Source organism: Lissotriton vulgaris, unplaced genomic scaffold (genome assembly GCF_964263255.1).
Source record: "Lissotriton vulgaris unplaced genomic scaffold, aLisVul1.2 SCAFFOLD_5043, whole genome shotgun sequence".
Classification (NCBI taxonomy): Eukaryota; Metazoa; Chordata; class Amphibia; order Caudata; family Salamandridae; genus Lissotriton; species Lissotriton vulgaris.
This window is the reverse complement of record NW_028244500.1, coordinates 114680-133808: the sequence shown is the minus strand read 5'-3', so window position 1 is coordinate 133808 and position 19129 is coordinate 114680. Positions and strand designations below refer to the sequence as shown.

General features: G+C 44.9%; 1 protein-coding gene across 1 annotated transcript; it reads right to left on the bottom strand.

The window, feature by feature from the left end:
- Window positions 1-16244: 16244 nt before the first annotated feature.
- On the bottom strand, window positions 16245-18192 carry LOC147667208 (uncharacterized; the record flags this gene model as incomplete). The annotated part of the gene is made up of 1 exon (XM_086948848.1): window positions 16245-18192. A coding segment is annotated over exon 1 (1878 nt), but the record flags the coding sequence as incomplete, so codon positions are not given.
- Window positions 18193-19129: the final 937 nt, after the last annotated feature.

Here is a 19129-nt window from a genome sequence, read left to right as displayed (position 1 = left end):
CATGAGTGACATGTGACAATATTTACAAGGTTTCAAGCTGTTTTCGTTTTCAAAAGCGACCAATGTTTTCATGTTTTTCAGTTACATAGCATCTATATAATAATAGAATACAGTTTGAATGGTTCGCTTCTCCTTTTTCTGTCGACGGCGTTACGACCCTATTCTGGGTGTAGGGTCTCGTCAGGACCTATGATGTAGGGGACATTTATGGAAAATTGGGGATATATTAGATTTGGCCCATATGTTGGCTGAATTGCTGTAGTACGAATAGAGTTAGGAAATATACCTGATTATATAATTGCTGGTGTGCACTAAGGTGATTATACCCCGTGTAGAAGTGAATTAAGGATACTTACTAGGTGACCCAGCCGGGTTCTGTGAGAGATAAAAGAGGGTAATAGTATCAAGCTACAGCGCAGACCTTGATGACCTTATGGAGACCAACCAAAATGTTTCAACAAACCATTTACAACAAAATCCCTAGTAAGGGTGTAGATTTCAGCAATCCTAGTAATAGTTTATTCAGTAGCTCACAGAACACTATGGAGGAATTAATTAGAGGCGCTTAGTTTTGCAGAGGGCAATACTTTACAAAAAGTAACAGCCATAACAGGGTTAATAAACAATGTGCGCTTACCAGCATCTGCTGATATCAGTCCAGTATGCGGGCGCTCTCTGGCAATGTGTCTCGCAATCGGGTAAATTCTGTAAATTAGCCCGGAAATCGTGTTAGTTTAAAGTTAAGGGTTAGAGGAGCAACCGTTAGAAGTTGGTCTACTTGTGCCCTCCTGTGGTCTTAGTAAATAAATTCTTTTACCTTTGATTAGGAGCAAACGTGAACGACCGCTTCAGTCGGTCTTCCTGGTACAGTGACAGCGCCTTCACTAATTGTCGCTGAATTTATGCTGTTTAAGATGAACCGGTTGCTTCCGGTGACGCGTGTATCATTTCCCGACTTGCCGCGGTTGTTTCCAGTCTTATTAATTAAGCGCCGGTTTTTGGTAGAGAGCCAGTGTAAGAATTATGTGCACTCAAATACGTATTTAGGGCTTGTGATAATTAAAACTAATAAATATTATGTCAATTAGAGATGGAAGAAATACTTCCCACCTTTCATCCGGCCACGATATATTGGTTGGTCGGGTCTGCATGCATATCATGGATTAATCCCATCTAGAGGTTAGTCATATTAATGAGGTGCTAGAAGGGAACTGTTTTGCATGGATCTAGTCAAGGGATGACATGTGCATAGTCACTATGTTTTAGGATTGGGTAGTGCAAGCTAGTGAATGAAATGAAATGAAAAGACAATTTGTAAAGCGCGATAGTTAGCCTGAGGCATCCTAGCGCTAGCAGACATTGTGAGCCAAAGGACTAATCGGGTTGTGAAAAAAGAAAGGTCTTTAGAAGTTTACAGAAGGCCAGCAGGCTGGGTTCTGCACGTAGGTGTAGGGGGAGGGAGTTCCATATCCTGGATGCATTGTACGAAAAGGCTCGGCCTCCGCATCTAGCTTTCTTGATCTTGGGGACCGTCAGTAGAGATGAGGTCGATGATCTGAGCTGCCTTGCGGGACGGTATGGAGTCACCAGGGAGCGGTTAATGGGCGGGCCAGTTTCCCAGATTGCTCGGTGGGTGGTGCATGGAGACTTGAATTCTATTCTCTGTCTGACTGGCAGCCAGTGTAGGCTCCTCAGTCCATCCCTGACGGATGTACGACGGGGAATTTGGAGCAGTGTGCGGGCTGCACAGTTCTGCACAATCTGCAGCGTGTTCAGGGTGGACTGGGGGGCAGCCAGATAAAGGGCGTTTCCAAAGTCTAATCTGGAGAGGATAAGTCCCTGGATCATGATCTTCCTGGCCTCGAACGGTAGCACAGGGAGGATCTTCCATAATACTCTGAGCAAGCCAAAGCAAGTTGCTGATAGTTGGGTGGCTTGGGTGTTGAAATTAAGATCTTTATCGAGCCAGATGCCCAGGCTTTTAATTTTGTCTTTGGGCACCTGGGAGGAGCCCAGAGAAGAGGGCCAGAGAAGCTTAAGAGCCAGGGGGGAGGGATTGCTCAGGAGCATTAGCTCGTTTTTTTCGCTGTTCAGTGTAAGGTGTGACATGGTCATCCAATTGGAAGCCTCCTCCAGGCAAGATATCAGATTTCAGAGGTTGGAATCCAACTGACTGAGGGACACCACCAGTTGGGTGTCGCCTGCGTAGGTGATAATTCGCACTCCAAACGGACGGACGACCCTCGCTAGTGGCTCCATATAAACATTAAACCGCGTCAGGCTTAATGACGAGCCCTGGGGGACAACGCAGACAAGAGGTTTGCTCAGTGAAGTAATGTCACCCTCGAACACTCGGAAGGACCGGTCGGAGAGGAAAGATTCTAACCAAGATCTTGCCTTGCCCGACACCCCGATGTTAGTCAGTCGAGACAATAGGGTGCTATGATTGACAGTGTCGAAGGCGGCACTTAGGTCCAGGAGGATTATGGCTGCTGAGCCCCCCCTGTCCATGATCATCCATACCTCCTCTGTCACTGCCAATAAAGTGGTTTCGGTCCCATGTTTGGGCCGGAAGCCCGTTTGTGAGTCATCGGGCAGATGACTAGGTTCAATGTACTCCATTAGTGCAGAGTTGATGTGTTTTTCAAGTATTTTACTGACCCAAGGGGGGATGGAGATTGGCCGATAGTTGGATCGGCTTGGTTAAGGTTTTTTTTTTTTTTAAGAGAGCCTTGACCATCGCCCGTTTCCAGAGAGGTGGGACAGAGCCTGCAATTATGGAGGCATTGAGTAGGTTCAATAGAATTGGGAAGATATCATTTACCATCTCTAAGGTCCGTGGCGGAGCCGGGTCGTTGGGGGAGCCTGATTTTACCTGAGAAACAAGGAGTTGAGTGTAGCCAAAGTGATCAGGGGGAAGGACTGCAATGAGTGGATGGGATGGGTCTCGGGATTAGGAAAGATCTCTATCTGAGGCGAGGTAAGGTTAGTTGGAATAGAAGAGTATATCAGTTGGATTTTATCCAAGAAATAGTCAGCTAGGTCATTACTGCGGGTTTGTGCATTGAGGATTAGGGGGCGGTTCTCTCCGCTTTGAGAGAGTCTTTGCAATCCTGTAAATTTCTTTGGGTTTGGGGGCAGCTAGATTGATTTCCTCCGCAAAAAAAATGGATTGAGCGCCTTTGATCTCTATTTTGTAGGCCCTGATCGAGTCTCTATAAATGGCTTTACTGGCAGGAGAGAAATCCAGTCTCCACTTCCTTTCAAGACATCTGCACTTACTTTTGAGTTCACGCAATTCGGGAGAATACCAAGGGAAGGTTTTAGAAGTCCGCTTTGCCTCCGTCCTCCTCAAAGGGAGAACCGCTTCTAGGGAACTATTGATCCATCCATTAAAGTCCTCATTTGCCAAAGTGGGGTCAGGATTAATGGGAGGTCTGGCCTTATCCAGGGTGGATTGCCATTCATGTACAGGGAGCTTGGACCAATTTCTCCGGGAGGGTAGGATCGTTTGTACATATAAAAATGGGGAGTCTAAGTACATATGCCCAGAGGGGAGTTTTATTGAGTCTGGCTGGCAGTCCACGGCTAGATGTGTGAAAGGGCATCTATTCGAAACTGCAAAATACTGATTACAATTACGAATATATACACTCGAAACAAAGCGTATGCGATATTGTTGCACAGGGTGTGCCATAGATGCATATATAGGGTTTCCATACAGTTTCCGATTTGTCCCAACATTTGTATGTGGCAATCAACTTTGCAAAATAGGTCTGTGTAAGTAATCTGGAATAAAGGAAAAGGTGGCATACAATTTGAGCATAGCACAGATAGTAAACATACATTCAAGATGCACTTATGTCCATTTTCCTACTACGCAGTAGTGTTTATCTTCATGGATAGACCTATTGAGTATCTATTCCCTAATACATTTCATTATTATTGTATATACATTCCACACGTTTATAGATTCAGGGTTGATACAAAGCCCCGCAATTCCTCAGTGGTGTTTGGGCCCTGATTGATAGAGTCAATTCTTTCAATCCAGTGACATTCACGTCTTTGTAGAATGTGTGCAATGTCACCCCCTCTTTCAGGTACTATGGCAATGTGGATAACTTGCCATCTGATCTCTTCTGCTGAATGGTTCTTTTCCTCAAAATGGGAAACTAGGAGGGCATTTTCCACCGAGCGTCTAATTCTGCTACGGTGTTGCCCAATGCGGGCTTTGATGGGCAGTTGGGTTTGGTCAATGTATGGGAGATCGCACGGACACCATATGCAGTAGATCACATTTCTTGTGTTGCAATTTGAAAAAAAAGTTCAACGTATGTTTCCAGTTTCCATGTTGAAATGTGTGTGCGTTTGTTGTGAAAGTGCATGCCACACAGTTACCACATTTGTGGTGGCCTTTGATCTCAGGCAGGCCTCATGTGGATTCAAGTGTGTTGGTCCTTGGTCTGTTCGGTTCAATGGACGATCTAACCAGATGGTCTTTTATGTTTTTTCCCCTTTTATATGCAAATAAGGGCACTTCCATTCTTGGATCATAGCTCTTAATTACGTTCCAGTTTCTTGTAATCAATTGCCTGACTTTATTAGTGTGTACACCAAAAGTAGTGACACATACAATTTTTTTCTAGTTGTTTCTTTTCTTTGGTTTTTAGCAATTCCTCTCTTGGGCAATACCATGCCCGTTTCATGGACTTTACCACTCTATTCGGATATCCCCTTGTCAGTAGTTTGGTTTTTAGGCTCTTCGCCTCCCTCATGTAGTCTTCCTTTCGTGAACAGTATCTACGTATGCACAGAAACTGCCCAAAGGGTAAGCCATCCCGGAGTGCTGGGGGGTGCTGGCTCTTGTAGGACAGGAGTGTGTTACGCTCCGTGGGCTTTCTATGTAGTGTGGTATAGATGATCTCTTCCTCGTGTGTAATATTCAAATCTGGGAAAAGCTATTTTAGATTAGTCCAGTGTTGAGGTGAATGTCAAATGTGATTGTATGTTATTGATGTATCTTAAAAAGTTATTGAAATCCTCCTCCCTCCCTGACCAATGAGGAAAATATGGGCCAGGTATCTATGCCAATATTTGATTTTATCCCGTTGGCTGTTGATCTCATTCAGGATAAATGTATGTTCTATGTGATTCATATATATATTAGGCAAACTTGGAGCAAAAATGGCTCCCATACTGGTATCGGAGCACTTCTGATAGTATGTACCCCCGATACAAACTAATTTGTTTCAAGTGCGATACGTAACAATGCAATGATAAAGGAGGTAGGTACTTGTTGAGATCTTGTTCTAGTGTCCAGTAGTCTTTCTATAGCAGCAATGCTATCATTTTGGGGAATGTTAGTGTAGAGTGATGTGATGTCAAGTGTGACTAGCCAATCCGTTGAAAAATCAAAGTGTTTGCCCTCCATCAGATTTATGATGTGCATAGTATCTTTAACATGGCTTTCTTGAGTTGGTACAAAGTCCTTTATAAAGAAATCTATGTATTGACCAATCGGTTCCAAAATAGATCCACAACCCGATAAGATTGGTCTACCAGGGGGGTTTCTGAGTTTTTGTGCATCTTGGGCCAAGTATACAAAACCGGTGTTCTGGGATGGTCTTTATTTAGAAATTCAAATTCCTTTCTATTTAGGAAACCCTCCAAAAGTGAATAATCCACTTAGCAAATATCGGTGGCTCCTCTGTACCGTTACAATGGAAAAGGCAACCATAACAAGAAGGTTTCGCTTCATTTGATCGGACACACTACTATATAAGAGTGGTCTTGCCAACAACAAAGTTTCCAATCTAAAGATCTTTGTTATTAATCTAGTCAAAACACGACCTGAAGAAGGTGGAATTATTCTTGCAACCACCGAAACGCCGCGTCGACCTTTGTCTTTTGACTTTTTAATGATTTTGTATATTGTGTGACTCTCTTGCTTTTGATGTTATTTGAAAATCACATAAACAATGATTTTATGGTTTTAAATGTTTTTATAATTTAGAATCTAACCCTGGAAAGGGAGGTACCCAATAAATTGCACCTTTTATATATATATTAGTTTTTCCAGTTTCTTCCTGTGCTATTTAATCTAAAGAAGATCAAGATACTGCATAGTAACCTTAGTAGCCATAAGCACCTAACCCCACAACACACTGCCCACACAACTTGAACTTATTGGTCTAGCTGAATTGACCAGGTAACACACAGGGTCGCTCTATTTTCTTTGTATCTGCTCCCCTCCCTGTCACTGAACCAGGGGAACCTTCCAACTTACTTTTCTGCACAATAAGTGAGGATCCATTACCAATGCATGGCCGGAAGCAGCTCGCGAGTTCTGAGCTAACATTCAGCTAAGAATCGTGCTGTCTCCTAAGGAAACATGATAGTTTTCAAATTGGATTACATCTAGCATTCTGGCAATTGGCACAAATTGATATTGGGAGAAGTGTAAATATTAGAATATTGCTGCCCAGTCTCTGCCCGATTCCCTTGTTTTCTTCTTTTTGAGCTTTAATGTCTCAGCGCCATGAATGCCCTACATGCTTGCGATTTAAGTTCACAACTGTGCTCAACATTGTGTAGCCCAGCTCAATGGAACATGATCTATGCATGCGGTGCTGCCAATATTAGAGTTCGTTTATGCGTGACTTTTATATGCGATGAATTGTCATGTCTTATGTGAGGAACATGAAAGCAAACAAACAATGAGGCGCTTACTTTGTCAGACTTCAGCCGTGAATAAATCGGTCCTTCCTTTTATCTTAATATTATGTGCTATTCCAGTCGCAATTAAAAGGATGAAGCAATTCTCCAAGACCTATCTTTAGGTCGAATAAATTTCAGGGCTCCTACAACTTTGCTCTTTCAAGTTTAAGCACTTTCATTTTTTGTACTCCGCGCACACACCCTGTTTGCGTCTATTTAATACATCAAAACCGTTTTCTAAAGGTTAGCCGCTAGTTGGGCACATATAGCTCTCATGTGACCATTTCATAAGAGGTTTGTTTGGCGGTGAGCTTTAGGGGTTTAAGCTGTATTTATTTTGGCATTCAGAGACAAAGCATCCATACGACTTTTCTTGTCAAGTAACAAGCTGTAGAAGCATACCTTTAATGAAAGCTAGCCGAACTGGAGCTGCCTTGCCTAGCTGCATGTCCATGTCTTGAGCAACCTTGAGTACTGTGCATAGACTAAATAAACGTGTGTAAGAGTAATTAATGTTTGTTTTATTTTCAACTATGAGCAACAGAAATCCTTAATCTATATACTGTTTCTCAACATGTTTTTAAATGTTGACAAATAGAACTTGGGTAATGCGAGATGTAGTATCACTGTTTTGCTGGTCAGACATGTGGTGCTGAATTGATATACGGACATAACTTTCATGGTGAGGAGAATACAGTTTATTTCGCCACTAAGCATTGCACAAGAACTCTGCTTACGTAGAACAGAGGCTCAAGCAGTAGGTGTTTTATTCATGTACACTGCAAGCCCAGGACAGTCCAGATCCATAGAGCGGGGGCACTTTCCATAAGCACTCAGGCCCAGAATGGAAAAGCAGCATGCGCATCAAAGGCAAAGCTGGGATTTCTTCCTCAAAGTTTACAGCCCAAGCCCATGTGTCTTGAATCGCGCTCTTAAAAACTAACATTACAGAACGGAGTTTTACCTCCACCTTTAACCCAATAAGGAGTGTTTGGGGAGGGGGGAGGGGACATAATGCAAATGATGTGAAGAACTACATATTTGCGTATTGGGGGACAAATTAGGAAACACTGCTGCAAAGTGGCATTACAGAACACAAAATATGGCTGCACATCAGCATGCTGGCAAAAACCAGTAAAAAGAATGAGTCCAAGTCCAGCCATGCACAATCAACTTACATCTGCATACCTCGGCCCATTTCTCTGCTGTTTGCGGATGGCCTTTACTGTCCTGGAGCATTCACCATATTCCACAGTTAAACTAGTGTTAGTGTATTTAAATGTTTCAAGAGTACACATTCATAATAGCTTTCAAATCCTTCTTGCTTTCTCAAATGTGCTTTAAAATGTACCATTTACAACTCCTTTTTTATAAAAAAAAAATTGAGTGGTGACCGCCCCCTCAACCGCTCTTATATCTGTGAGCTTACAACAAAATACTCATCCCCAAATTTTACGCCGCACCACTTTGAAATGTCAGCAGCCGCCACTGGCAATATGGTAGTGAAAGAATCATGAACAACGAGACATCATAGGCTAATTAAAGGATTCAAATTCATATCATTGTGATGCACTGAACCTACATATCTGGGTTGCACTAAAATGCTTCAAACAAATCATAAATTGCACTGAGCCATTGTATTTGCTCATTTAATCTCACAAAATGTAGAAAGAGCCCCGTTTATGGCATGGTTATGTTTTAGTTGAAGTTACAGGAAATGTAGGTCATTCTGAATAATGCATCATGGAATAAACACGTGAGTTCCAACTAGTCCCTGTAATCAAGACAAATGCTTGCATTCAGTACTGTCTGAAAGCAATCATGTTTTATTGGAAATGTATTGCTTAAACTTCTAAATCGCAGCTTGGCAAATACTGGGCACTTTTAGTCAAGTCTCATTACACAACCTCGGGCACACTGCACAAACATACTCGGTAAAAAAAAAAAGTAACAAGAAACAATGAATACCTACCCGACAGTTAACATTTGCGCATCATTCCGACCTTCGGAACACAAACCACAAGGGCAACAGGGCAAAGTCCATGGTAGAGATTGTGTTCAATTGCCATCCAATTGCAAATGTCACAAAGCTGATCAAAAGCACAATATTCATGAAAAATTAGAGGGGTGCTGCTTTGAGAGCATCATTCCACGTGACATTTTTAAAGGGGAACAGGCATTTTAGCTAAATTGTTATCCTGAAAAATGTTTGAAGGTCAATTTCATTTATGCACAACAAGGGGTTTTCGCTTTAAAAAAAAATGTTTAACAAGTTTTAGATTCACTGGATTTTTATTTGTTCCTGCTTTCTTTTTCATTTAATTGTTTGAAGCATTTTTTACTTTTAGGATGTCAATACTATATATTTCGATTTTAACACAAATCTTTTTTGCTGATCTTAAAATAGACATTTTGGTGGGAATTCTTGGAATACTAGAGGGATTCTATGGCATGATGGTGCCAATCCTTGCAAAATTATTTCCCTGGCATGATTGTAATCATAGGCATACTGTGATAATCCATAGAATGAAGGTGGCCACCATCTGCAAAACGCTAGCCTTGGAAATTCGAATGGCAATTACTAGCATATTGGAGGCCACTATGGCATGGTGTCCACGCCAAGAAATTGCTAGCCTTGGCATATTAATGGTACTCACTAGCATATCTTGGTATTCTTAACATTATGGTGCTCACCTCTGACAGCTTTTTTTTGGCATTTTGGTGGCACAAATGGGAATCAATGACATGACTGCCATTATAAAAGTCTTGACATAATTAAGCAACTTACTGCCATATTGTGAGCATGAATGCCATGGTGGTGAGCACCCTTGTTTTAAAGTATAAGGGTGGTAATTTGAGGCTTCTTGAGGTCATCCATGACTGGCTGATTGTCATTCTTGTTATACTGCTATCCCTAAGACTGAACTTAAATCTTTGCCATCACTAAGACTGAACTTAAATCTTTGCCAATTAGGTACTATCATAGCATCAGATGGTGAAACAAGGGGGTGTACAAGACAATCTATCCATATGAGGCAGTAGTACATCTGACTACTTGATTAAATGGATAGATGTATGATTCAATACCAAGTATGTATGTACTAAAAACAAAAAGGTGGTATTTTAAGACCAAAATGATTTACTTTTGATGCAAAAATAATTACGAATATTCTTAGAAAAAGCTGGATTGAAAACCAAAGTTAATTGTACAAGTCTAAATAAATACAATATAAATGATGGTACATGTTATCATTTTCAGAACTCCCTTTACTACCCCTGGCTTTTCAGTGCAATTTCTGTTAAATAGTCTTAAAACAATGCAATAATTTTCTATCTTTCTCCTAAAAATATTAGTGCTGGCACACCAGCAATGCTTCTGGATGGGGTCATACTTATTTGGCAACCACTGTTATATTTTACGAGGTCCTCTTCAGAGGCTGTGGCTCTTAAGCAAATGTATGTTAAAAATGTGCTATAAAATACATTACGGGGTACGTTCACAATTTTAAATTTACATGAGAAGATATATTGACAAGCAGATCTACTTATACACGTGGGCGTAAATCTCTACTTTTTGACTGTTAACCATTCCCAACTGGAGGTTTAAACCTAGATCTAGTAGTAATATTCCAGTTGTTTGTGGCGATATAAGCCACCTAGGCAAAGATCTTGCTAAAGGAAAATATAGGAAAAATGATTAAAATATATTAAAAATGTTTTCAAGTAAAATATAATGCAAATTTAAAACCTTAATCTCAGGACCGAAAACAAAGTAACAACGACATATCTCCTGAAATTAAATCTATATTTATATTTTAAAATAACTTACATCTAGGAATCATTTTTAACTCCTAAATATTAATTCTAAAACTTTTTACAATAAAATCAACCTCCCTCATTACCTTTTTTAATTTGTAATAAATATATATATATATATATATACATATATATACACACACACACACAAAATCTCCCGGTGTAGTTATAGTTAGATTAGTGTTTCCATAGTACATACATTTTTTTCTTTGCTTCTTTCTTAGTTACAGTTTGTCAAATCTCCACAAAAGTTTCCAAAAGTGTTTTTTTTTTTTTTTTTTACTGTTGGACTACATTGTGCACTGGAAGTTTTGGGGGGACCCATCAAGAGGGTGCTGAGAAACAGGGAGGGGTCCCAAAACAGTTTTCCCACATTCATTTTTCTATAGGAACTTTAGACACAACTACAGCCCAAACCGCTTAACATATTTACACCAAATTTGGCAGAAGGCTAGATCTTGCTTCAGAAAGTGCTTTTTAGGTCTCGCTGTAGCTAATGCGCTTGCGCATTGCTTCTGCAAGAAATTAGGTAGGGGCTCCAGGAAAGCCTAACAAGAGGGCTTTGGAATGCGGATTATGGCCAGTACATGCGAGGCATTCAAGCGCGAAGCTGGCATTTGGACTGCTTTCGCCAGTGCGAGCTCGGCCTCACTTCCTGCTCCCCCTCTTACTTTCGTTAAAGCTCACACCCCATGTGCTTGTTCCCGCCCACCCTTCCGTTGATGCCAGAGGGCTTTGGGATGCAGATTATGGCCAGTGCATGTGCCTCACCATTTGCTCCCCAGCCACCCCCGCATCAGACTTGAAAGGAATGCACTCCCCGCTATCTTGTTCTTTTAGCCCTACACTCGCCATGCATTAGCTAAAGCTCACCAGTGGACCTTTTGCCCCTCACTAAAAGCTCCTTTCCTCACGTCTCTTTCTCCCTCTCGCACCCACGCTCTTTCTGTTACTCCTTGCTCTCTTTTATCTCCATTCCTCCCCTGTAGTTCTCTCTCATTTTAACGCTCTCCCTCACTCTCCCCGTAACATCCCTCTCGCTAACCTACTTTCCCTTTCAATGCTGAATATTGAAAAATATAAGCAGTTGCCAGGTGTTTTTAACTAAACTTTTTTCCCTTTCTACATGTGCACCACTCGTGTGTTATTTTTTTTTCTCCTCCTATCTCTCTACGTCTCTTTCTCGCTCTCGCACCCACGCACCCTGTTACTCCTTGCTCACCTTCCATCCTCACACTCAGGGGCACCACCACATCACTCGGGGACACCACCACATCACTCGGGGACACCACCACATCCCTCGGGGACACCACCACATCCCTCGGGGACACCACCACATCCCTCGGGGACACCACCACATCATCACTATGCACCACAACAGCACTGTCCTTGCTTGCTACCAACAAGCATTGCCATAGCCAATAGGACTCGCATTAGGAAAGTGTAAGCTATTGGCTTTGTGAATAATGATACTATTAATATATATATTTTCAAAGTCAACACATATTTAAAAAATGTGTAATTTACAATACCAATAGCTCACACTTTCCTAATGCGAGACCTATTGCATTGCAAATGCTTGTTGTTATTTGGTGTAAATCCGTTCAGTAGTTTTTCCGGAAATAATGCTCATAAACTTGAGTATTTCACATCGCGAGGATCTGTTGAAATGAATGACTGAGTCCTTAAATAAAAATAAAACATAGGGATAGTAGTGATGGAGTTTCAGAGTGGGGCCCAAAATATCTGCAGCACAATAAATAGGTGGGCCAAGGCCTGGGGGTTGATACGGAATGTTTATTTTGGTGAATGGTGGTGTGTGCCCCCGTCCAAGACACGGAAAGGACCCAAGTACCTCATCCCCCAGGGTCACGGCACAAAATGGTAAGGGGGAGGGGGGGGGGGAGAGCGCATGCCCCCCATTCCCTCGGTGCCCACTGATCCCAGGAACCCCATCCCCCAGAGTCTAAATCCCCCATCAGAGGGAAGCCACCCTGCCTGATCCTCTTAAGGCCCCAGGCAACCAATCCTCAAGGGCCAGCTCTATTACTCTGTCCTATTGAGCCCACCGCAAGATAGTAGTTTTCACGCAAGCAGGGAAACATATGTTTACTCCCGCCTGGCAGAAATATTTTTAAATCTCCCGCCAGGTAGGATCAAACATGCCATCCTTGCCTGCAGCAGCACGGGAAGAGAAGATATATCTGCTCCAACCCTGTGGGAGCTTTAAACATGCTCCCCAGCCTGGGTGGAGCACACTTGTTTTCCAGCCCACATATTAGACGCTGCCTCTGCCCAGAGGAAGTAAGCAGAAAACAGCTGCTCCCTCTAGGCGCTTTTAATGATATAATTTGTAAATAGGTGGATAAGCTACAACAATTGCTGCAAATAGGCTGTTTTATCAATATTTTTCCCTATTGTAGCTTTTGCAACAAATGATATACCCATGTATATTTTATTCTTGTTTTGTGAATAATTAAAAACAAAGAGAACTTTTCCATACACCCTGCTATTGCTCTCTCTTTTTATTACCGTTTGGTATTAGCTCTACTTGTCTAAAAAACTTTGTCTGACACAAATTGTGCATCAGTGGTGTCAAATGTATAGGACCACAAAATAATATATAATTTTGAAATGTCATAGTCTAACAAAAACCCTTGACGGCACAATTACCCTTCCATATCTACCGCCCAAGCCCTCAAGGGTATATTGGGTTGCTCATTCTTAGTTGACACCCTCTAGGCGGGAGCAATGCCAGCTCACACACCATGCAGGGAGCCAGCTCAGGGGGCGCTGGAGATGCCCCTGCAGCGCCCAACATGGTGGTTGGCGAGTGGGTACCTTGGACGATCACTGTGGTGTCCATCTATTTAGAAATGCCTCGGAGGATGGGGTCCCAAGAGCCTGAATAGGCTCAGGTAGGGAGGCTGCTGCCCGCTCTCCTTTATAATACCATGCAGTCCCAGGAAGTAAGGTCCCTGAGGCCTAATAAGGCTCAGTCAGAGGGGGCCTCTCCCCTTTTTATTGGAATTCAGATCAGGGGGGATGGGATCCCAGGGCCCCCCCATCGACACAATTATGTTTTGGACCTTTGATAATGGGAAGAAAAAAGCCCTATGGGATGGAGTCTCCGGGGCCCGAAAGCCAACTCTCCGCTGTGCATGCTAAAGGCCATGCGCAGCGTGGGGTTGGAAGTAGCCCCTGCTGAGCACGGCCGGCAGCTGTGCACCGCGTGGAGTTATCTGCCCGCAGGCAGGAGCAGGGGTGGACACAAGACCTGGCTGCAAGCCAGGCCATGAGCAGCAGAGGTTCGGCTGTCTCCAGGAGTGTTGGCCACAGGGCCTGGCGTGGCCGATCCCCTGCCACTCACAGCAGTGCTTAGCGCTGGGTTGGCTGCCTGCATGGTGGTTGGACTGGGCCTGGCTTCAATTCAGGCCTTGCGAGGTCAACCCCAAACCACGCAACGACCAAATGCCCATTTTAAACGTACAAAACGACTGAAATGCAGCAGTTATAGTAAGATCTGGTAACTTTAACTTGTGCCCTAATGTAACCATAACTCGCGCCCTCCTATTGCAATGCTAATTACCCCACATATTGCATCACTCATGACCTCTTGACAATATCACTGCAAGATTTGCAATTAAATTATTGAAGAAGAAACTGTGCTTGGTTGGGGCATGAGCTATAGTTACCTTACGGCATGAGTTATAGTTACCAGACCTAGATAGAACTGTTGGATTGCACTGTTTTTTTACATTTCAAGTTGCGTGCCACTGAAATTCTCACCCAACTATAAAGTTACTTTAACATTTGTTTTTTCAGCCAATACGTTAAAGTATTTTGTTTAATTATGTTTTTTAAATAAATATATTAATACTTTATCACTAAAACATACATACATATAATTTAAATTATTGAACATAAATTCCACAGGGTATTAGTTTAATTCCAATCTGCACTGTCGCTCACGTTTTCAGACTACTTTTAATTCCAATACGAATGTAGATAACTTCTCTAGTACACACAGAGCAGTGTTTGTTTTCAGAAATGGTGCTCCTAAGCTGGCCTAAAGACATTGTTTACGTAATCCTGCTTTCTGGGTCAAACAAGTGGAAGATCCTGCTAAACAGCTATTTGGAAAAACTGCACGTCTCCTCAACAGAACAGGTTAAGTCTCACTCTTGAAACCAGAGCCATGCTTGTATAGTCTTTTAGAGGAGAACAACTTTAGTACAAAAACGCTTCATGACAAAAGCCATAACATGTGACCAAACAGCATAAAGTAATATTGAATAGTTTTTAAAAAATGACACTGGATAGCACGTTCACTGCGCTCCAGTGTGTGCCACACTGCTTTCCATTAAGCACACATTAGTGCCTGGGCAGGAGAGAGCTTGTCATCTGCTAACAAAGATTGCTTCACTGCTGAGCCAAACAAGCCAAGACTGGTCCACATCCCTTCCATCAGGATGGAGCCAATGGCTTTTTTTCAATTTCAACCAACACCTCACCAGGGTTCTGAGTTCATAGGACTCAAGAGTAACAATAAAACGATAAACTGATCACGCAAAGCAGCACCTGCATCAAGATTTGAGGGCCTGTACTTGGCCGCCATCACTATTCATTAATTCTAGCAAAAACAGCTCTGAAGAGCAACTTTCAAGCAACAATTTCAGAACTCTGCCATCAGGTCGAAGGGTTAAATAATATGAGAATGCAACGAGACAGGCTTTTTGACACTTTACAAGCTTACACAACCACGACACCTTCCGTCCTGCACAGAAAGGATACCTGACATTTCCAATGTGGTAAAAATCGTTCCACTCACTCGCATACTCTCTTCTCACAATAGTACTACCATCACCCTGTTTTAGGTCTCCACTGCTCACCATAAGTAAAACAGGAATTTTCTGTGGTGGAACAATGTGGATCCATTAGATATAGTTGAATTATATTTTGAGCACTTCTTCATACTCATCTGCAACATTCGTAATAAATTTCAATATTTAGCTATTTTATTCACACAAATTTACAACCAAATCAAATTATAGTAATGCCATTAGGAGCAGATCCCTGTGCTTTATTTGCTAGACACCCAGCACTTCTTGTTTTGCCTTTCAGGCTTATTGAGAAGGTCGGATTAGTACAGCGTCCAACTTTTTTCAGTACATTTTCGTATTTTACACTTAATTTAGTATTCCCTGAACTGCTATAAAATAGGGGATATACATCTAAAGGAAAATCCCCGTCGGATGATGGAGGCAGTATTCAGGTGAAATGCACAGCTTGAGAACTGAATAGCTGCAAACCAAGCAAAGGGTGCACAAAGGCAGAAATAAGGCAACCTGCACCAAGAAGCAGTTTCGCTTCCCCTGAAGGTGCCTTAAATAACTTAGCGATGAAGGAATATTAATCGGAGGACAGTGATGTGCAAAGAAGGATGTGCTGTCATTTTCAACAGTCTTCAAATAGGAGTAAATAAAGGAGTATGAAACGGTAGGTAGTACAGTGCATGAGGTTGCGAAGACACAGACTTCTCATCCAGAAGTACGTGCGCTTTGAAAACTTCACAAAATGTACCTCTTTCATCACTTATTTTGGGATACGGATTTCGAACTTCTTTTTCCCAGGTGAGCAGTAGAAAGTTCCTGCAATGTTAAAATCTAGGTTAAGGAATCATGAGAATGAACAAAAGGAAATGCCATTACCTGTGTGGGTGAGATGACAAGTGGAGAGGGCACCATGGTAGGTGGTGTATGCACAGCATGCCCGTTGGTTTGGGGAGCACTGTTAATGGCTGGGGATGGAATGGAGAGCAAAGGAAGCTGCTGGGTTTCACCTTTGATGGACAACACCAGCAGGCAGTCACTGGAGTCTGAGGGTGGTGGTGGCGGGGGGCGGAGGCACATCCTTTTGGGGGAAGGTGGGCCAGGATCCCCACAGTACACTTGCACTGGATCGTACATGGTGCGCTTGATGGCAACAGCCACCTCATGCTTGTTGTCCAGTGTGCCGCTGGGCTTGGGTAGTATATAGGGCGTGTTATTGCCCGGAAGTGGTCGGTTCTGGTAGCGAGTCCCATTGAGAGCTGCAGTTGCCACGTCCAGCAGGTAAGGTGGGCCAAGCCTAGTCCCAATGCCTGCAATGCTATTGAGGGTGGCTACCGACACAGCACCAATACAATGGTTTGTGTAGGTCTTGGAAAGCTTGGCAGCCTTGGAGAGCATCTGCATGCGGGTGCCAAGTAAGTTCTTGCCAATGGCCTTGTTCTCATACCAGGTAACATCACTCTCACTGCAGTGGTCACGAGGCCGTTGGAAGAAGGCTCGACAAAGTGGGTTGCGCTTGGACAGGTACTTTACAAAGCTGGCATAGGGGCAAAACTCAGTGCCCGTTTCATACATACGTGGCAGGTTTTCCTCGTCACTGCTGGGATTGCCTAGGGCTGTGCCCCCTCCACCGCCTTCAGTCCGCTTCTTGCTCCAAGATGATGAGCGTGACTTATGATAAGGCCCAAGAGCCTTAAAGTAGACAAACTTTCGGCCATCTTCGTCCATAGCAAGGCCGAAAGAGCCCTCTTGCAGCTCACGCTGATTCTCACGGCCCCGTGTGCAGAAGTACATGCAGGCCTCAAACCAGACCTTATTGAGTAAGCCGAATGGGGTCTGGATGCTAAAAACGTTGGATGTGTAGAGGCGGCGCAGGTCAGAGCGGGTAATGGCCTGCTTCTGGACCACAGGCCCGGCGCCTTGCTCCTCCAGGCGCCGGATAACAGCAGCAAGGGTGAGGTTGGCCGCGCGCAGCTCCGGGTCCTTGGTCAGGTCCAGGGTTCGGCTGAAGGGCGGCTCGTTGAGGTAGCGGTTGAGAGACGAGCGGATGCTGATGAGTGAGCTCTTGCTGTACAGCTGGCCGCTCTTGGAGCGCGCCTCGGCGTAGAAGGAGCGCAGCACGCGGCACAGCGCAGCCTTGTCCATGCGCTCGAAGTCCGGACTCTGCGCCTTTTCGCTCAGGTACTCGCGGAAGATGCGCACCGCGTAGCGCGTGGCCAGTCGCGTGTTCTCGCTGAGCCGCGCGCGCTCCGGCGGCCGCGGGGGCTGGTGCTGCTGCAGCTGGCGCAGGAGCAGCAGCTCCTCAGCCTCCAGCGCGGACGCGGAGAGGGACGTGGAGGAGGAGGACGGCAGAGTTCCCGAGTCTTCCTGCTCTGCCAGGCTGCGCACCGGGGCCAGCTGCCCACCCGGCTGCAGGATGCCCTCCTCCCACTCCAGGGCCATGCTCTCCTCATCTTCCTCTTCGGCCAGCAGCTCGGGCTCGCGGCTGCTCTCCAGATCATCGTAGTCGTCGTCCAGCAGCTCCTCGATGTCATCGTCCTCATCATCATCATCATTGCCCGGTATTCGCACCTCCTGGATGTCGTCGTCGTCCTCCTCCTCTTCTTCCTCCTCCTCCTCCTCGCCTGCACTGCCGGGCTGCGGAAGCAGGAGGAGGCGGGGGTGCTGCTCGCCCGGGCCGGGCTCCCCTCCCCCGGCGCCCCCTGCTGCAGCCGCCGGGCCGGTGCCGCAGTCCGCGCTGCCAGGCATCCTCGCCATATTGCCTTCCTCTCGCTATGAGCGCCCAGTCCTCGGGCCAGGGCGCATGCGCTATATTGGACCGCGGCGCCGAGCGCTTTTGTGTTTTAATGACCTTCAGCTACCGGGAGGCACAGCCGCCCCTTAAAGGGACCGTGCGCCCATTGTCATCCGGGGCGCTGCCAACCTGCGCGTCTAATCCTAATACCAGGGCAAGGGGGAGGTGGGCGCATACCCGAACACCCTCCCCTCAGGGGGCCGTAGAGCCACTTACCATGTCCTACCAGACGCACACCTGGCGGGGGTGGGCTCCCTGCTTCAAGCCGTGCCCCGGCTGCGCAGCTCCGCCAGCTCGGCCTGCATCACGGGCGCCCCGGGGCAGGGGCTGTGCTTGTGCTGTCATGTGTGCGCCCGAGGGAGGGCGCCTCCCCCACACGCACACAAGCACAGGTGAGGCCCCAGGGCGGGTGGAGCTGTACAGAGAGCAAGGCAGGGAGGGACAGCATGGCAGGCGCCAGCGGAGGGAGGGAGGCAGGCAGCACCTGGGGCAGGAGGGCAGCCGCAAAATGCAGGGCAGCAAGAGGCTTAGGTCTGTGAGAATGTCTGTGATGGGCTAGACTAGAGGAATAGCACGGAAATCATAAACTGGTCCATCAGGACAAGAGATGTGAGAATAAAAAGATAACAGGTGAGATTAGGAGGACTGGAGAGGGCAGTCATAAGAAGGAATGAATGCCAGAAGGCAAAACCACCAGATGCTGCAGGGCGACGGCAGCTGCGGCCAGGTGTGCATGGAGTGAGAGAAAAGCAGAACAGAAGTAACAGAGACGCAGGAAAAGTGTCGGAAATAAAATAATTTAAAGTGACAACACAATCAGGTCGAGAAAGCGAGAAACGAGAAAAGTAGCGTATAGGAAACGAGTTGCGGTAATGTCAAGGACATCAACCACATGGGCGAAACATAAGTTTGGTGGAAGAGAAACAAGATCCATATAGTGGGTGGTGGGAGGGGGTAACGACCACATGCA